The sequence below is a fragment of the Poecilia mexicana genome, unplaced genomic scaffold, assembly GCF_051168715.1.
Source record: "Poecilia mexicana isolate PSO_F unplaced genomic scaffold, ASM5116871v1 scaffold_5, whole genome shotgun sequence".
NCBI lineage: Eukaryota > Metazoa > Chordata > Actinopteri > Cyprinodontiformes > Poeciliidae > Poecilia > Poecilia mexicana.
In genome coordinates, this window is record NW_028263374.1 from 14,808,790 (window position 1) to 14,828,075 (window position 19,286).

Sequence of the window (19,286 nt, forward strand, 5' to 3'; positions counted from 1 at the left end):
ATAACAGCTGGAATTCTTGCAAATGGTAGGTGCTTTCATGGTCTAATACTTTAATTGATATTCATAACCATATTAATATATTCAATCACTGTTTCTTTTTTTTAATTACAGCCATCCTTTCTTCCTGCCTTACTGTGGTTAGTCCTCTGATTCTATTTGCACCTTTTTTGCAGGTATACAAAGTGACTTCAGGTTGACCACCTTCACAGAATGAATTAAGCTTCTTCCTCCACATCACAGCCACTAAAGCCACAGCTCTCAAGGAAATGCTTGAAACGTCAAACTTGTGTGTTTTAGTTCATTTTTATTCAGTACCTCCTGGAGAGAAACAAAAACGAAAATGGTGCTCATGACTGAAACGTAAGACCTACACAAAAGTAAAACAATCACTTCAACAAATGATGACTCCCCGGAGAAAATGTTCTCATCGTTTTTAAACAATATTCTTCAAGTGCATTCCCATGTCTTTGGAAGTAGCGCCCTTTAAACAAGTATTCCAGGCATTCCTGGTTGATCTGTTCAAACAATTACATACAAATATAGACAAAATATGAAAGTGGAGTCATCAAACTGTTCATTAAGGGATAGAGAGGTAAAAGCAAAAGACCCCGTGATGATGCAGGCTGAGCCTAGAGTGTAATTATCCACAGTGAAATAAGACCTGTACTGACGGGGGCTGGAAGGGAACTCAGTGAGGAAGAAGTTATTACTCCAACAGCAGCAGAAAAAAAGGCCAATTTACAGTTTGTAGTTAAGGACAAAGTTCTTATTATTTGGAGACACTTCCTGTGGTCTAATGAAACCAACACTGCAGTGTTTGGCCATAATGAATATTTGGAGAACAAAGGGGGGAATGTTGCCAGCATGAGCACACCTACTCAGTTGTGAAGTGCAGAGGTGGCAGCTGCCTACCGACCTGACTCAACAAAGTGCAAATGCAGTACAAGCGAATATTAAGCAAATTTATTTCTCATTTTTGTTATTGTATTTTAGATCTTGTGAATCTGCAGGCTTTGAACTTGTCTGTCACTTTGCTGTTGGCACACCTGCATTTCCCCACTGAGGGACAATAAAGGATATTTCTATTATGTTGTAAAAAAAAAACAAAAAGGATCTTGCTCATCATTCTGCCATTTTGCAAATAGAAATAATTTTTATAATCCTAACTGACCTAATGTAAAAAATTTTATTATTTGATGTCAAAGGACAAAAAAAAAGAAATGTCAATGTGTATTTTCATACATACAGTACTTGTAATTATCTGGTTTCAGATGTATTTACAAAGACAAGGCTGTCTCACCTGATTTAGGCTTCAGGGAGTCGCACTGCGAGTTGTACAAGTGGACAAACTCTTTGTGTCTTTTGATCAGCTGGTCCCGAGAACCCTGCATTGACAGATGGCAGTCCTTCAACCTCCTCTTCAGATCCTGCACTGAAAGGAGATTGTACACCAGCTTTGCCATCGGACGCATGGTCGTGCCTTGAGAGCTGCAGGAGACAAATGAACAGTTTATGCACAGGAATAAAAAGTTATTATGCAGTTCTTCCTAGGATGGACAAGTTAATTACTGATATTAGAACAACAATGAAAATGCAAGGTTAATCAAATACACCACATATATTAAAATTATATTGTCGAATGATTATAGATAAATAAGACACCTGCCGTTAGTTATGATAAAGCAGTGGGTACACTGCTGCACTAACCGAAGCACATTGATGCCTTACAAATCAACAATCAAAATGGTTTCAAGGGCAGCTTTGAAAAAGATCAATCACTTTAATAAAGTCACACATTGCATATCGATGCAGCCTGCAGCCAAGATGAGGTCCGTGACATTAAATGCTTTTTACAGGCAGAGACGGTTTGCAAATATAAGATAATCATTTACCCTAACATCACCCAGAACAAAGAGACACTAAAGGGACAGAAGAGATTTAAAGCAGAACTCCAGCAAGAATGAAAATGAGAGCCCAGAAGTTTTGACTCATTTGTTGCCAAAGTCAGACAGGTGACATTAGTAACCACTGGTTCAAAATCAATAAGAGTGCTTTACAACTGAGGCCAATGCAGGTGGGACAAAAATGCTATTTTATTCCATCATAATAAAATAGGTTGATCATAATTTCAACCTTTAATGTCACTAATAAGGCAGAAAACACAACATGATTCAGCACATTAAAGCACACAGCAGGTTTTTATCAGGTAACCTTAGCTTTAAATGTCGTTTTGTTATCCAACTTATATCGAGTTCAAGTAAATACAGAAATAAAGCAGTATTGTTCACAAATAAGTCTTTTAAAATTAATGAATCTTAGCCTTATTTTTATTAAAAAGTATGTTTCTACAGAATTTGGTTTGTCATTTTTTGTCAAATCCTGCCGTTTCATCTATATTTTTGCTTAGGAATTTGCATCAAATTCAAAATAAAGGTAAATAAATGTTTTAAGGTAACTTTTTTTATATATATAATTATTAATAATTATTTTAGGAATTGACAAACTTCTACCGACAGGCTGCATCACAGTGTGGTACTGGAACAGCACCAGTCAGAGCCGGAAAGCACAACAGAATGTCGTGAGATGGGTAGAGGACATCAGCAGTTAAAAAGGAGCCGTCATCCGTTTTGCTTCCATTAAGTTTATGAAATTATTAAAGTATAATAACTTGACTCCTTTACCTCCTTAGGCTTTCCTTCTTTTCCCCGCTGGAAAGACACGTGTCCAGATGTTTGTTGATAAAGTGCTGCGTCACACTAACAGAGCACACAGGACACTCAACTGGAAAACAAAATAAAAAAAAGGTTAGGATGAAGGCTTTGTTAGCATCTTAATCGACACTCAACACTAATTAATCATTTTAGATTCTTTACTGCCAGGCTTAATGTGACTGCAGAGCATAATGAATCTTAACTCGGTGCCAGCCTATTATGTTGTCACAGCAAACTGCATTGCTGACCATACTCATTCAAAAGGGTTAATACGTGAAATTACTTATCATAACCACCAGAGAACCGTGATTAATGATTCTAATCATCAACTACACGTCAGAAAAACAGCAATACTTACAGGGGAACAGTAAATAATAAGATGTCTCCTTAATTACAAGACGTTATATTTTCACTTAGCAAAAGCATATAACCACTTAAAAACTCACAACTCATGAAAATTCATACATCACATCTAAAGTCAAAAGAATAAAACTGCAATCAGCTTGACTGAAATTTCTGAAATATAGCAGAAATAGGAATTTACATTTAGAGCTGCACAACACACTGAACTGCACTCATGGAGATGAAATGAATGCAATATTTGGTAAGTTTCAGTGTCTTGGGCCGTGAATTCAAACTATTTATTTACCATCATTATATTGGTACCTTTTGAATGGTCATTATCTTTCCATGCCATGCCTGCTTTTCTAAAACTGTGCAGGAATATTCATGATCATGTGAAATTTGATTCATCACTGCAAAGCTTAAACAGCAAAGCTGACATCAGCTCAACATGGCAAGAAAACCAGTTTAGAAATCATCTAAAGTAGGACTGTTCAAACCTGAAAGATTGTTTAAAAGAAATCATCAAATCAGTCAAAGATCAGGATTGGGGAATCTGACTGACATTGCTGCATTTTTAGTAAAAACAAAAACAAAACATCTACCAACACAGTATACCTTGATGCACTGTTTTTAATTGTGCTTTGATGCATAAATGCAAATAATCTTAAAACTCAAATTTTCTATTATATTTAAAACTATGTTCTATATTAAAAAGACTGCTGCACATTTTCTCTTGGATGCCTTATGTTTAGGAACAAAAGAGAAAATACAATCTGCAGGAAACTGGTATTGACCAGAAAAAGCCTGATCAGTACATCTTTAAAAAAAAAATGAATAAAGTGTAATCATCTTCTTTCCTGGAAGTTTAAAGACCTGTAGCTTCTCTCTCGTCCTCAGGGCTACGCATGGGATCATTATGTGCTGCTGTATCACAGCTCCAAATGTGCCTTTCCATTCCTCGTTTTTTCCTCATTTCATTCAGTGGCAAGAGAGGCAGAAAATGATATAAAAAGGAGCAAAAAAAAAAAAAAGCAGCTAAAAAGGGCAACATGCTCCAAAGCTAAAATGGCTGCACCTTTGATTACGGGCTTTCCATCTTTTGATGGCGATGAGGAATGTGCCATCTCCAACCCAGGAGTCAGACAAGACGTGACCTGCTGTTTCAGGGACATCAGGACCTTGATGGACGGTTCCTCCACATCCACCGGTTCCTCCTTCACAACCGCTGACATTTGAGCTTTTCCAGAATGTAGGTCAGAGCCCTTTGCTCTACAGCTCGGTGTTCTCTGCACTTCTCCCCGATGAACATCCTGATGAGTTTCTTTACCGTGAGGTGTTCTGGCCTTCTTTTGGAAAAAGTGACTTAAAATGGAACTGCCAGACCTCTGGCTGTTCTCCCTGGGAGTTTTGCATTTGGTAGCGGAAGCTGGGGTCGTTGGCGATATTGGAGGAGATTCAAAGTTAGCTTTTAACAACTGCTCCCTAGGGGGAAAAAAATAACAAAAGCAAAGCAAATAAAAAGTTAAATATTAAACAAAAAATAGATATACATATGTATAGTTCATGCAGGGAAACAAACATACATTAAGCATATTGAGCACATCTAAAAGAACCTATATCCACCAGTACCTGCTTGTGTGACATTTGAGAGCACTTTAAGGAAATCTGCCGGAGCTCAGTTATTCTATGGCTCGTCTGCAGAGCTAAAAAAGGAGACACTTTGGCCACCGTCTTGGAAAAGTGGAAAGCAAACAAACTGCAGCGGGGCCATCGCTTGGCAATAAAACGAACTCAATGAGGTGTGTGATGTTCTGCTTTCCATATCTAAAACTCCTTGGTGCTTACTGTTTCCATTAGGGCAGGTTCATGCTCACGCATGTGTGTTACCAGAGACAGGCGCACACACACACACACACACACACACACACACACACACACACAACCAGTGTGATGGGGGGAACAGGCTCCTCCCCTGACACTTTTCCTGGTAGCATTCATCCTTAACACTTCACACACACAGACAGGTAGAGTCTACAACAGTCACAACAGAAACCAAAATCAAAATGAGTGATTAGTTGTTAATCTTATAAATTCCTTTCATACCTCCCTGCAGTACATCTAATGATGAATTCACTGTTACCAGTTGTGTTTTTAACCATAAAAACTATAAATCACTTAAAAGTTATGCAGCATTGTATTTACTCAGTTTAGTGCTCAAACACCAAAGGCTGTTCCTTCGTAGCGTCAGAAAACATCAGTTCGTTAAACTACAGTCTCAATGACACTTAAAGGCCGATGATGTTATTGCTGATGTGTCGTTAAGGGCACAAACAACTACAATCCATTTTTAAACATGTAAAACTAAAAAGAACAAACAATTTACTGTCTTCAAAATTGATACCGCTTTTAGCTTTATATTTTCAGAGATAGGCGTCTCATCAGTAAAAATTCCTGTTGGAATAAAAATAATTTTAAATCAAAATCTACCAGAGGCATCACATTTTCACTTTATTTGCTAAACTTTAATTTTTTTTTTTTAAATAAACACAACTTCAATTACATTATTTTGCTACTGTGAAGACTGAAGACAAATTAATACATTTTACAACTTTTTGGAATTTTTAACAAGGTAGTATGTTTTTTTTGTTTTTTTCATTTATTAATATGACTGTGGTGGAGACCAGGTAATCCATGTTTTTTTGAAATAAATGATCTTAAATATGATGTGAACTTATTAAAAATGTAATCTATGTTTAGATCAGCCTCAACTCATTTCTTTCCTGATAAAATATGACCACATCTATAATTCATTAGTGAGCAGCAGAAAGGAGAGCATGAAGCTCAGAAGTATCTGCAGTGTCTGCAACCTGCTGTTAAATTATACAATTGCCCTTATAGGGGCAGAAATCAAAAATCAAAAAAAGAAAGAAAACAAGTCAAATTGTCAGACGTGAATCAAGTTTTCCCTCGACAGCAACAACTGAACATTTAAGTTTTTCACTCACAACCAAACCGATTCTTCTGAGTGTGCAGTGCGGAATAATTGCCGTAAATTACAAGTGCATCATGAACGTTTCAGAAAAATATGTTTTATAAAATGCATTTGAGAAAACCTCATCTCTTAGCGAGCAGAAACTTGCACAATTCTGATTTAAAAAATGGCAACTTCAGAGCAAATTGGCCGACTGTCTGCTCTAGTCCTTTCATTTCTATTAGGAATCTCTATACGGATGCAAAAATAGATGTAAAAAAAAAAAATTAATCGATAAAACTTCAACTCAACTTAAACTGTCTACACATTGGTAAGTGTGTAGAGACAGTAGGCTTAAATACATCTTAAAAGTGCCTCAATTAGTTAAGTTTGGTGGAAATTAAACACATTTACCAGCAAAGTTCAAAACCAGTTTACAAGTAAACTAATATGAGGAGAGACTGTATGATGAGTGGTAGCTATAGCTATGTATTAATGAACCACTGTGGTAGCCGCTGACTGTTCGGCTTCTGCTTTAATGCCAGTAAATTATGGTCATCATCCAAAAACTACCTAATGCAGTATTTTCACACTGAGAGGCCGATCCCTGAACATATACAACTCCACAAAACAGGTGTTTGAAATAATTGTCCTAAAACATGTTCTGCACTGATGGGTTCCTACTGCAGGCAAAAACTAGAACCCATAGAAAGGGCAGTGTGGCCCCAAACCGTGTACGCTTTCAGCACCTGGCGTTCCCACATGGTCTAATGTTCAAGCATTTAAAAAAAGAAGTCAGACTCTGCTTAGCTTGCGAGGTTAGATGAGATCGGACGCTCTGAATAGGTGAGAAACCCGCCGACTTTCCCACTTGGAGTTGTTACTTTTCAGGATCTTTCTGTACATTTTAACTTTTGACTAAAATAATACAGATAATAACTCTGTTTGAATCAATTATGCTGTACCAATGGAGAGATTTTGTTATTATTTATTTATCGTTTTTATGATGTTCAGGGTGTACCCAGTCTCTTGCCCGATGACCACAAGAGGTATCTACAAGCCCCACCAAAATCCAGGAAGGAAGAAAGGATGGATGAACACTTTTCCTCTTTTTTTTTTTTAAGTTTTGAATATTTTGGTGCCATTACATTATTTTCAGTTTTGTCTTTTGTCTCTTTTCCTCAAACATAAGAATGAGGAGAATGAAATAAATAAAAGCGCTCTCGGTTACAGGGTCTGAAAGCCACATCATATTATAATACCGATCTAGAACTATGTCTACATAAAAACAGCACTTTATTACGACTGGGCCACTTACAAGAAATTTCCCCTCGCAGATGCCCAGAGCCGGACAACAGGAAATTAAACTCTGGAGCAAAGAACGGCAGCGTAACCCACTTATTCATAACAGCGATGACGATCAGAGGTTCTGCTGTTGGCGGTGAAACCCTTCATCGCGTCGATGGTGTGACATGATTGATGGAGGAGACGAATATTGCAGCTTATTGACAGATAATAGCACTCAAGCGTTCTGTCAGCCGTTCAGCCAAAACAGTGAAGACAATATTAAAGACACAGTTTCAAAGATCAGTATGAGAATTCCTCCCCCTCAAGAGAGAAGAGCTCATTTGTGAGCTCATCCAGTCGAAATAAGACGAGTCATTTGTTTTATTTCTAGTAAAAAATAATTTATGATCTTAAACCTGAAGAATAACATCAACATCAGGCCTTATGTTGCTGGAAACAACTTTACTTTTGTGCTCATAATGTCACACTGCATGTAAGCAGGCCAGCATTTATCAGTTTGTCCATGACAGGCAGTGAATGAAAGCAGGTGGAAAGCTGCACCCATGAGGCAGGTGTCAACTATAACAAGACGATCTGGTCTCAGGCTATTTTTTTTCTTTCTCCTTACACCGTCTACACACCACTTGGGAAAAACTCGACTTTAAAAGAACTGCAGAGCTTCCTGTAACCCAGCTCGGACACTGCTACCACTGTTTGTACCCTGATGTAATAAAAAACAAAAATAAATCTACAAAACACTCAAGTGTGTGTAAAGGTATATTACACAGAACATGACAACATGACCTCAGCTGAGGGGAACAAATTCCCAATGGATTTACAAACAAATTACAAAGATTACACAAAACCAATAACAGCTTTTATTTCCTAAAGTGCTGGTACCTTGGGGAGACACCGAGACATCCCATCAATAACTGTGTAATTCCATGAAATCACCATGGCAATCATTTTTCCTCCCAGGTTTTAGAAGCATTAAAAACAAATAGAAGACATATTGAGGCAATGCATTCACGTTGGCAGTAAAGTCAGCCTGATTTCCTGCTCTGCTGCTGGTATTTCTGCTAGCTTGCCTCTAAAGAAGTGACTCTTGACACACACCGACTCCACAAACATTTTGAATGACGGGAACTGATGACAGGGGAATTTTAAAGCAAATTTATATTTATATATATATATATATATATATATATATATATATATATATATATATATATATATATATATATATATATATAGTTGAATAAGCTTAGCTTTGCTCCATTGTTCTCTCCTCCCATCCAGTGGGTGAGTGTCCCCTAATCTGAGCTAGCCCACCGGTTACCCACCCCTCCGAAGGAAGAAGTAAAATAAATCTCTCCAGAAATAAAGAACTAAGCCACGTCTGGCTGAAACAATATGCATTGTTTTGATCCTTGCTCCCTAACTGAGCAGGCTCTGTCAGAGAAAAAAACACTAAAAAAAACAGGAAAGAATAATTTACTTTGACGATGCTGTGTGCAACCCTGCAGTTTTAGTTGCAAAGAAAGCTTCATCTTTCTCTAGACGTGACAGTTACTATTTGACACAAGCGGTTCCTCACCTCGCAGCTTGAAAGTTAACGACCAAGTCATCCAACAGGCGGTTGTTTCGTAAGTCCTGTTCTGTCATTTGCTAAAAGAGAGATGAAAAATGCAGCATTAAAAACACGTCATTATTGGAGTTACAATTTTGATATTTCACTCATAGAAAATTAGGACAACTTAAAAGTTGCATTTATTTCTTTAATTTAAATCAAAAAAGTGAAACTCATTATATGGATTCATTACACAGAGTGATATACGTCAAGTCCTTTTCTTTTCCATCATTTTGATGCTCATTATGATCACTGTGGAAGCTACGCGCTGAACCTCAAACAACGAGGATTCAGGGTCTCTCCATCCTACCTTCCACCTCTGAGACCTTGATTCCAAATGAAATGCAAATTTACTTTCATCTAGTGGCTCCTGAAGCGCTGTCTCCACGTTGTGAATCTTCTTCACATTTTTTTTTTTTTTGAACAAGCTTTGCATCGCAATCTTCTCAAGGCTGTAGTTATTCCTCATGCTTGTGCATTTTTTCCTACCACGTTTTCCCCTCAGTTCAACTTTCCATTAATATGTCTGCATGCAGCACTCTGAACAGTGCACTTCATTAGCGTTCGCATTCTGTGGCGTACCCTTCATTCAACGGGTCTCAAAGACTGTTGATTGAACAAACTAGAAATCCCCCGTAACGACAAGATTAAGAGAAAGAAGTGATTGAAATGAGTGACTGTCGAATAAATCTGGGTTATTACTCAGTTTCACTTCCTGAATCAAATTAATGAATTAAATGAAGTATTCGAATATATTTAAATTTATTGCGATGCACGTAACTGACAAAATGTCTAATTCGTGTCGATACTTACCGAGTTGCAAACTGGACAGAGCAGCTTGTAGGACAAAAACTTTCTGATGCACAAAGAGCAAACTGGAAAATGAAAAACAAACAGACCTGTACTTATTCTAAAAGCAAATAGATCCACTTTTGTTTAAATTGTTTCAATTAATATAGGTAAAAGAAAAATTATATATATATATATATATATATATATATATATATATATATATATATAGTTTTTTGTTCTGTTTGAGTCGTTTTCTCTGTGTTGTTGTGCAACACAGAGACTCAAACATTTCAGCACAGTAGCTGAGGAAAGTAGCATAGCAGCATAGCATTCAGCATAGTAGCTGAATTTGTTGCAGAAAAGGACTTTCTGATTTGGACAATAAACATCTGGTCACCTGTCTGTTTTTCCCAGACAGCAAACCCTCCTGTCCTGTTGTGCTTTTCCAACTCTGGTTTTGTCTGACCTTTGTCAGACAAGATGCTAGAAAATGGGAGCATCTCTATGACAGACAGTGACGTGTCTCCCCCTTCAGCGTTTGGTGCTTCAAACCTAATTATAGTGCAGTGAGTCATTCAGATAAAAAGTGTGTCACAGCATGAGCAGGAGCTGCTGGGAGACGGAGCATAGAGGAATGGTCAATGAGCCCCATCTTTGTTTGCTCCACAGTTATAGCAGAAGACTGAATGCAGCTGCATCTGCAAAAGGCGAGCTGTACAGCAGGACTGCCGACAAGTGTATCACCGGTGATGTTTTATGTCACTTTTTCCCCACTGTGCAAATACAGTCAAATGAAAGGTTGCTTTATGTTCAAAATTATGATAGTGAACTTATAGATTGTTTATATTAGGACTTTATAAACATTTTCACTATGAATGCCAGTGTTTTGTGGGCAACAATAATAACAAAGGTAAACCAGAAGTGACTGATTTGACTTATTGTCGTGAAGTGAAACTAAATGAACAAAGTAAGGCTACTCCCTTCCAATTTACTTCTCTAAGCCAGTGCTCCAAAAAAGGCCCAAGGATCCAATTAAAATGCTATTAAGAATGTTTCAAGTTGCACTAATATCCACATTTTTCAGATTCGGCATAAGACTTACAATTGTGCGAGCACTTAGTCATCATTGTAATGTTGAGGAAATCAAAGCAAATTGGACAACGTAGCAGGGTATCAACCGTCTGTGGACAAAAACATCAAAGTCGTGATTAATGGGGTAAATAAGATGAAGCATTTTCCAGGCAGATAAAGTCATTGCATAACACAGTCAAGTAACTATGTTACCTTCAGTTGTTATATCCTACACACATCAAACGTAACTTGGAAGACATTAGATTTCACAATTTGATGTTTTTAAATTGGCCTCGGTTTGCTTAAGAAGCTCCGACTCTTTCTGACATGTCATCACAACAACCATTACGCTGTGTATAACTGTTCTTAAGAGGGTTGGATTGAGAAATACTTTGTTTTTTAACATAAACAGGCGCACAGTTCCACCAGGTGTTTGCCAATTGCTGCTGCTGCTGCAGCTGCATATAAACAATCATGCCTGTAATAAACACCCTTGAAAAGTTAAACCCTGCTTCAAGCTCTTGTCAGGCCAATATTGATTTGCTGATGTGTTAGCGACTGAAAAAGGCGGAAGATTTGAGTTTCGATAAACTTAATGAGCAGAGAAAAATATTCGGACTGTGTGGGACCCTTTCTGTCACTACAAGATGGATTTATACATTTTTATGTAAATGTCGAAAAGGTATTACTTTACTTGATGGCTAATTTAATGTATAATAAATCACTAATATTTACTTAAAAATTAAAACCGTTTCAGTTCACGCAAAAACAGCTGTATGAAATCAAAACATCCTCCTGTGGAGTAACTTGAAGTTAGTGATGGATTAAGAGAATTAATTCAAATAATTAACAAATTAAAAACCACAACTTAGATTTATTTACATAGCGTACAATTACAAGAGATGACATCTCAACTCAAACCACTTCACCTGGCAAACACATCCAATGCACGTCCAGTTATACAACATGAACACTGGTCCAAATTTGGGTTAAAAAAATCAATCCGGCTGATTTTATTAAATCCATTCACATAATTGCATTCAGATCCAACCACATCCTAATTACTGTACAGTAAAATCAGATTGTTTTATCACACAGTGCAAATTGATTAAATGTTATCTGGAAGAGGGTCAAGTTGATTGCCTTAAGTCACTGACTGTGCAGCAATTCAGCATCAGGTGCATGAGACACCAGTGGGGAGGAGGCACTGCCTTTCAACTGGAAGAAATCTCCAACAAAACACAAGCTCACTGTGCCTCGTTTACCAAAAGCTGGTGGAGCTCTAGATGCATAACTCATCATAGGAAAACCTCCACTTCTTATCAGTTAAGATTCAGAGTGCGAACAAAAAGGTTTTGATAAATGTGGCTGATGGAAAACAGTCATAAATTAAAGCCCCAAACCCTATTTATTCGTAGGTTCAATGGCCATCCCAAACTTTTTTACACTAAAAACTCTGAAAATGTTATGAAATTATTTGTTCTTTTCAAAGCATACTTGCAAAAACAATAAGCATTTTAGAGTTACACATTGCAAGGTGGCTGAAATCCTTAAGGCAGCTCATCAAGTGCACCAAATTGAAACATCCAATTTCTGTCAAATAGCATTTTTTTTTTTTTACAGTTCCACAACTGAATAAAGTATTTTTGTCCTTAGGCTGACAATCAACAAGACACGTTTTGGCTCATATAACAATATTTAAAATTATTAAATTTAACATTGAACTGTTTGAAACTAAAATATAAAATGTCAGCAGTAATTGACATCAGAGTTTCACAAATGAAACAAAACCTCTTCAAAAATGTTACCGGGCTCACATGCTTTTTGTGTTTTTTCTGTAATTCCAGTGTTTTTAATGGGTGGGAATTGCCATAAAAATCACTTTTTTAAATCATGGTTTGACTGTATTATGTAAAAACTTGGGTAGAAGTGAACTATATGGAAATGGTGCTGAATCTTATTATAAGGCTGCATTGGAATGAAACGAGTGGATCTGAATTCAATTACATTATAAGATTTGTTTGTTTCATCGGCGTTTGTTGTGAAATAACCTAAATTGAAAAACATCGATCGTTAGCATTCTCTTGATAACTGTTCAGTCACGTCAGCGTTAGGTTTTATGCTGTTTCAAAAATGAACGTTAATAGCCGTTAAAGTAAATACATGAACTGTGATTTATGTCAACATTAACGCGCTGTCGTTATGAATATAGGCTAACAAAATATCAATTATTACTGATTGGTTACTTCTAGAACCAAACATCTGAGCGGAAATGTTTTGGAGATTTTTAATGTTTTTTTTGTTGTTGTTTGTTTTGTTTGTTTATTAGTTGGTTTTTTTCTTCTTCTTCTTCGTCGAATTGCTTAATAAACCTAACGTTCTGAGAGGGTACACAGCTAATACGGCTAGTTTTGAAATCAAAACACGAATATATCAGCACAGACAACGCCTTGACTTACTTTTAAACACGCAAGACTGAGCGGCAAATCCTCTTCAATGTGCTGGGCCATCTCTCTGTGAGAAATTATATAGTTCTCGGGAAAGATTTAAGAAAGTTAGCTCTTCTACTGTTTTCGTTCGACAAGCTCCCGCCCTGAGAGACGCAAACTGACGTCAATAAACAACTTCCGCCACTGGTGCTACATTCACGGCCAGTGGGGCATCTCAAATTCACAGAAAAACGCCACACACCCAGTTGATACTCATCAAACTCAGTTTTATATTTTACACGTTTTTGTATTTCGGAACGGGCTCCCTGGGTTAACATATTATTCAATATCTTAATGCAAGATTTGAACACGAGATCAGCAGTTCAATTATAGGACTGTGAAAGTGCAATTTACGTTGCCTATTCTATAAATTTAGCTATTGTAATGTTGGTATCACTTGCTGTGACAATTAACTCACCTGCCGAAGCCAGTGCCATAGAGTGTTATGCATCAACATAGCATAACATGAGTTTAGGATGATTAGTAATGTGAAATTTTCCCTGCGACGAGTTTGAGGTTTGTAGTTCTTTAATTGTTATTTAAGAATCTGCTATTATTACTGATTTTTTTACTCAGTTTCACTAGTCATAATGGAGAACCATTATGACTTTTCTTTTTACCCATTTTACCTTGATAATATCCTTTTTCTTTTTTTTTTTCTTTTTTATGAGGGATTGTTATATGAGCCATTCATCATAATGCTCTAACAGCAAAACTTCATTGATTCTGTTGGGTTAAAAAACAGAAGGGATGTCATTTCCGAGCCCAATCTGAATGTCTGAGGATGGAAATGTTGTATTCCAGAGCCACTGAATTTGATTGCTGGCCATGTTGTGACAGCATTCATACTCTCATTTGATTTGTTAAAGAGACAGCTGAACCTGGATGACATTAAAATGAAATAGAAGTATAAAGCATGTGATGAAACAAGTTCCAAGCTGACCATCAAAAACATATTCTATGCTTCCATGACTTTAGGAGTTGTCTCAAGTTCCCCTTTCTGGATCTGGAAAAGTCATTAAATCAGTTTCTCTCTTAACCTGTAAAATGCTCTAGCAAATTTAAATAAACCAACTTTTTGCTAACATAAAAAACTGGAGTTGAGTTGGATCTTAGTTTTTTTGGTGGATTCCTACATGCCTTATTGAACTGAGACATCCTGGTAGTTCTCAACAAAGTGTGAAACTGCCAGGGTAAAAAATCCCCTCCTAAGACTGATAACTCAGCCATGGTTTATGACTGAGCTGCTGACCGAAGTGGGAGACAGATTTCCAAGCATTTTGGGGTCTCATTCACGAATGAGGTTAGACAACATGATAAATCCAAATGATCTATGCAGATATCTTTGACTGTTTGACTGTGAAGTTTGTTTCCAGCTGCAAAACCCCTCCTCCGACCAGTGCGAGAACAAACTCGTAGCCCCTGAGCCACCGTTAAGGAGCAGCTGGGAAACCAGTATTTGCCTGATGGTCATTCTTACTGGTGAGGTCAAGCCAAGAGATTTTCGGTTAGTCAGTGCACTACATGGTTATTTTTGCGAGACTAATTCTTGATTCACTGTCTGAGTTCACTGTGTCCTTGGTTATTGAAGTCATTGCTTTAATCAGTCATCTCTGATTCCAATCATCAAGATCTTCTGAGGAAGTCATCCTCACATGTGATTGGACCTCCAGTGCTGCTCTATTATCTAAAAACAACTACCTGCCTGCTTGTTCTCTTATGACATCTCTTAAGTCATCTTCCTCTCACACCTCGCTCAACCAGTAATTGTCAGGAATCTCCACCCTCCTTTTCTCCAGAGACCTATCCTAGAAACTAAGCTCTCCAACTTAATTAGTTAAAACTTTCATCCATTCATCTGCTTCCTGACTCTAATCTGTCCTCTTCAGATGTCACAGAAGCCTGGATCCAGAAGCGCCTCTTAATATCTACCAATCTCTAAATAAACTTCCCAGCTTCTTAATTCTGGGTCGTGAGTGTAGTTCTCCATTTGGGTCAAAACTTTCAGCATCATGACATCAGGGTTGAGCCATGCGTACAACTCTGATGTTTATACATCATTATAAATACATCACCCTGACCTGATGTTTCAGTCTAAAATATCTTCTTTTTTTCTTCAGTCACGTACAGCGCTGAAAGGCATTAAATCATTTCTATAAAAATAATGAGACTTTTTAAGATAAGCTTAAGTGGACTTTGCAGAACGGCTAGATTAAGTTTATTGCTTTGTAAGTACTGAGCCATCAGATAAAATGCTGACCTTGACTGTGAAATCCCTGCATCGGTTCTTTGATTTCACCAATTAGCTGTGAGGGGAAAAAAGAGCCGATGTGGTCCAACTGCTTACTGACACTTTTTAGCTTGTGTTGGCCTTACTGACTCCACTTTCATTGATCATGTATCCTTAACAAGGCACTTAGACTTTCTCTGTTTGATTTATGGAGTCAGTTGTTTTCAATGCTTGAGTTGGATTTAAAGTGGCTTTTTAATTCTCAGTGTCCTTCATGAGAATGACTGTGAAGAACTATGAATCACCTGTAAAATCTTGTCACCATTGTTATTTGTAGTTCAATGTTTCCGTGCTTCTGCTTGTGAGGTGAGCATATTTTTGGATGGTGTAGACATTTACCAGAAGGTACATTTATAAAACCTTAGAATAGACCAAAAGTAAAGTGTTTGAGTGAGAGGTAGCATTTGGTTTTACAGTAACAGTTGTCTGTGAAAACATAAAAATATATTCTGTTTCTCATTAATACTTACATAAAGCAGAATTAAAATACTTATAAAACTCCTAACTTCCTGTAAAAATACTTGAGAATTTTAGGCATCATGTTAAACTAAATAGCTCAAATAAGAAACTAAACACACAAAAACACCACTAAGCATTAGGATGTAAACCTCTTCATATGTCAGTCACTTTTCATGAAGGAAAGCACTCTCACTCCTGCACATCCCCTTCATAGTCAGACCTACAAGATCTCTGTCACGCTGTCAGCACTGAGGAATACGCCTGCAGCAACTCTGAACCAATTATTTAGCCTTCAGGGAGAAGCACTGCATCACTCACTGACCGTTGGTACAGTTGTTCGGCATTTATCAGACAAAATGGGACTGAAAGTGGTGAATGGATACAATAACGTGCTGTCTTTTACTAAATACACATTATTATTATTATTATTATTATTATTATTATTATTATTATTATTATTATTATTATTATTATTATTATTATTATTATTATTATATTTAATACTATGCATTATTTTTCTTTATGTAGAATTACAGTACGACAGCAATGTAAAAAAAAAAATAAAATTCCAGCATTAGTCTACTTTCAGGGCAGCTTCATCATTTCAACTGACCTTAGACTGGATGGAAATTTTATCATTCAGATTTTTCTTTCCTTTATGTGATTATGTCTAACTTCCATTTTCTTTTATAAGATGCTTTGTTTTTAATGCGCATAACATGCTTTACATCTATTTCGTGTGTGTTTGGGTGTATGTGGGGAGGGCAGGGGAGGTTGTTTTGTCTGTCCATTGTGTTTTTTTTTCCATTAAAAAGCTTTCAGTTACTCTGTATGCGAATCCAGCCGAACTTGCCTTCCCTTCCCTGACTTTCAAGTAAAACTGAAATGTACAGCTATGACCATAGAAATGTCACTTGTATTCTGGAAAAGCACTTCATGGAGGAGACAAAGACTCTTCTAACTATAACCATGATTCAATTTTAAATGTATCCATCCAAGTCTCTTCCAAGCTTTTGTGATGAGACAAAGGCTTGCGGAAGTCAAATTAAAGCTTTAAAAACGCCATATTCAGTCACATCACATAAACTCAGCAAAAAACCGCTTTGCTTCAGCGTTTGAGCTGGAGTCTGACCAGCCTCTGTTTATTTTCATTGGCCTGTAGAGACACTGATGGGTTTGGACAATAGGAGTGTTTATCCATTGGTTACTCAGCCAAGCAGACTTATATTAGCTAGATGACATAATGTGTTGAATTCCTGTGTGATTAGACTCCAGGTTGCAAATTTACTGGTATTGTGTTACAGATTAAACCCATTTCCAAGTATTCTTCAATAAATTTGCCAGTCCAGAGTTTCCAAACAGTTTTTGTAGCGTTGACCCTGTGTGTTTACCAGTTCAAAATGCCTCATTTAATGTCTTTTGGTATTTTGATGATTTTATTATTATACCTTTTTTTGTTTGTTTTCAAGTCTCTGTTTATTCAATTGGAAAATAAGATTACAATGATCCAGACCAGTGACTGTGTGGTTGGATAATGCACTTTCCAAAAAAAAAAAGAAAAAAAAAAAGACTGTAGAGTGGAATCCTTTTGGTCTATGTGGAGGTCAATCCTTAAAAAGGGAAACTGGCGGAGTGCTTAATCTGATCGGGATATAAATTTTATGCTTACTTTTTATTTTAATTTATTAAACCTGTGACTCCTTGAAGCATTTTCTTTAAATTGTGGCATTCATGCAAACTTAGACAAAGTCTAAAACCAATCCAGTGGATTTTTAAAAGTTTGTACTTATAAAGAATAGATGATGAATAAAAATAAAGACCACCTTTAATTCCAAATGCACGGTGTGTGTGTACGTTCAGTAGTTTTGTACCTGAGTCACAACTTTTTTAAGTCTATATACTATGTCCTTACTTTTTTCTTTTTGTCTGATGTGATATATGTTCACAGATCACATCTTTGTACAACTCTATCATTAGCACACAGAAAACAAAATTCTCATGCATAACAAATCAAGCCAGTAAAATAAGTGATTCATCACAAACTGTCCGATCAGTATGAGCGCTGTGTGGATCACAGAGGAGCCCTCTTATCCCCTCCATCACTCAGTCTCCTCCCATCAGACAGGAGATACAAAGTCCCACTGGCAAGAAACGTGATATACAAAAAAAAAAAAAAAAAAAATCATTCATTCAATTGCATTACTCTTACTATAAGTGCATATGTTTGTTTGTTTTTTGTTTTTGTTTTTTTTCCTTCTATTTATTCTGGAAGATTTATTGACCAATTGTCCAATTTCTGTTACGTTTGTTGCCAGACATTTGTTCTTTATTCTATCTACGAACAAGGCATGACTGAGATATTAATAAGAAACCTTGTTAAGGTTTTCTACACCCACGTGTATTATCTTGATGTGGAGCCAACCATCCATAAGAATATAACATGGAATGTTTTTTGCACAGCATTGGTTTTTTTTTTTCTTTTTTTTTTACCTGACCATGTAGCTGCTGTGCAACAGCATTTGTGCTGATTTTTAGATATGGGAAAGTAACTCTGTCGAATCACAACACAGGCAGCAAAACATTAAGAATTTATCAGAACTGCAAACATGGATACTAAAAAGCTGAAATGTGGTATTGTCATGCTTCAAATTCAGTCCATGATTTAATAGTCGAGTTTGCTTGACAAGGTGTCACAGTCCGGTACCGTGCTTGGCCTTATCAGCGGTATGCTATTGTTTCTTCCCGACTGGTCTGTCTGTATCTAATGAGACCCTTAGCACTGAGTCATCTAACCCTGTGTTGCCCAGTGCACAAGGCCAAACCTGCTTGGCATCTTAACAATGGTGGCCAACATGGAGAATTAGAGAAAACAGATGAAGTCAGAAGTAAGAAATAGTAGCATTGCAGCCTTGTATTTAAAGATGCTGTGGAATGAGAACTATACACGTTCCTTTTCCTTAGTTTGTCATGTTATATGACTTTTTATTTTATAGTCATATTCAATAGAAGTACCTTTTGAAAATAGCCTTCGGGCAGGTAGTAAACATACTTTTCATTAAGCTCACCTGTCTTTATGGTGAGTGTTATTGTTTTTATTGGTCTGATGTTATATTTTTATTTCAGATTAACTGAAATAAAGACTTGAAACAAGTCTGTCAAATGAATCTGATTTGTTACACTTTGTGAAATAAGTTACTGAAATACATGAACTCTGGAATTCATTTATGACTACAACTGAAGT

General features: G+C 36.8%; 1 protein-coding gene across 2 annotated transcripts in view; it reads right to left on the minus strand.

The window, feature by feature from the left end:
• rad18 (RAD18 E3 ubiquitin protein ligase) overlaps nucleotides 1-13,469 on the minus strand; it is a 32,614-nt gene extending 19,145 nt beyond the window's left edge. Inside the window, exons 1-7 of one of the 2 annotated variants that reach the window (XM_088005592.1) lie at nucleotides 13,267-13,469; nucleotides 10,839-10,917; nucleotides 9,758-9,819; nucleotides 8,912-8,982; nucleotides 4,132-4,538; nucleotides 2,682-2,781; nucleotides 1,301-1,488 (exon numbers count right to left, since the gene is read on the minus strand). In XM_088005592.1, coding sequence (XP_087861718.1) covers nucleotides 1,301-1,488; nucleotides 2,682-2,781; nucleotides 4,132-4,538; nucleotides 8,912-8,982; nucleotides 9,758-9,819; nucleotides 10,839-10,917; nucleotides 13,267-13,317 — 958 coding nt within the window. In that variant the 5' untranslated portion in view covers nucleotides 13,318-13,469. The remainder of the gene's footprint in view (nucleotides 1-1,300; nucleotides 1,489-2,681; nucleotides 2,782-4,131; nucleotides 4,539-8,911; nucleotides 8,983-9,757; nucleotides 9,820-10,838; nucleotides 10,918-13,266) is intronic. The other variant, XM_014968036.2, reaches the window with a different exon arrangement.
• Between the last annotated feature and the right edge of the window lie 5,817 nt (nucleotides 13,470-19,286).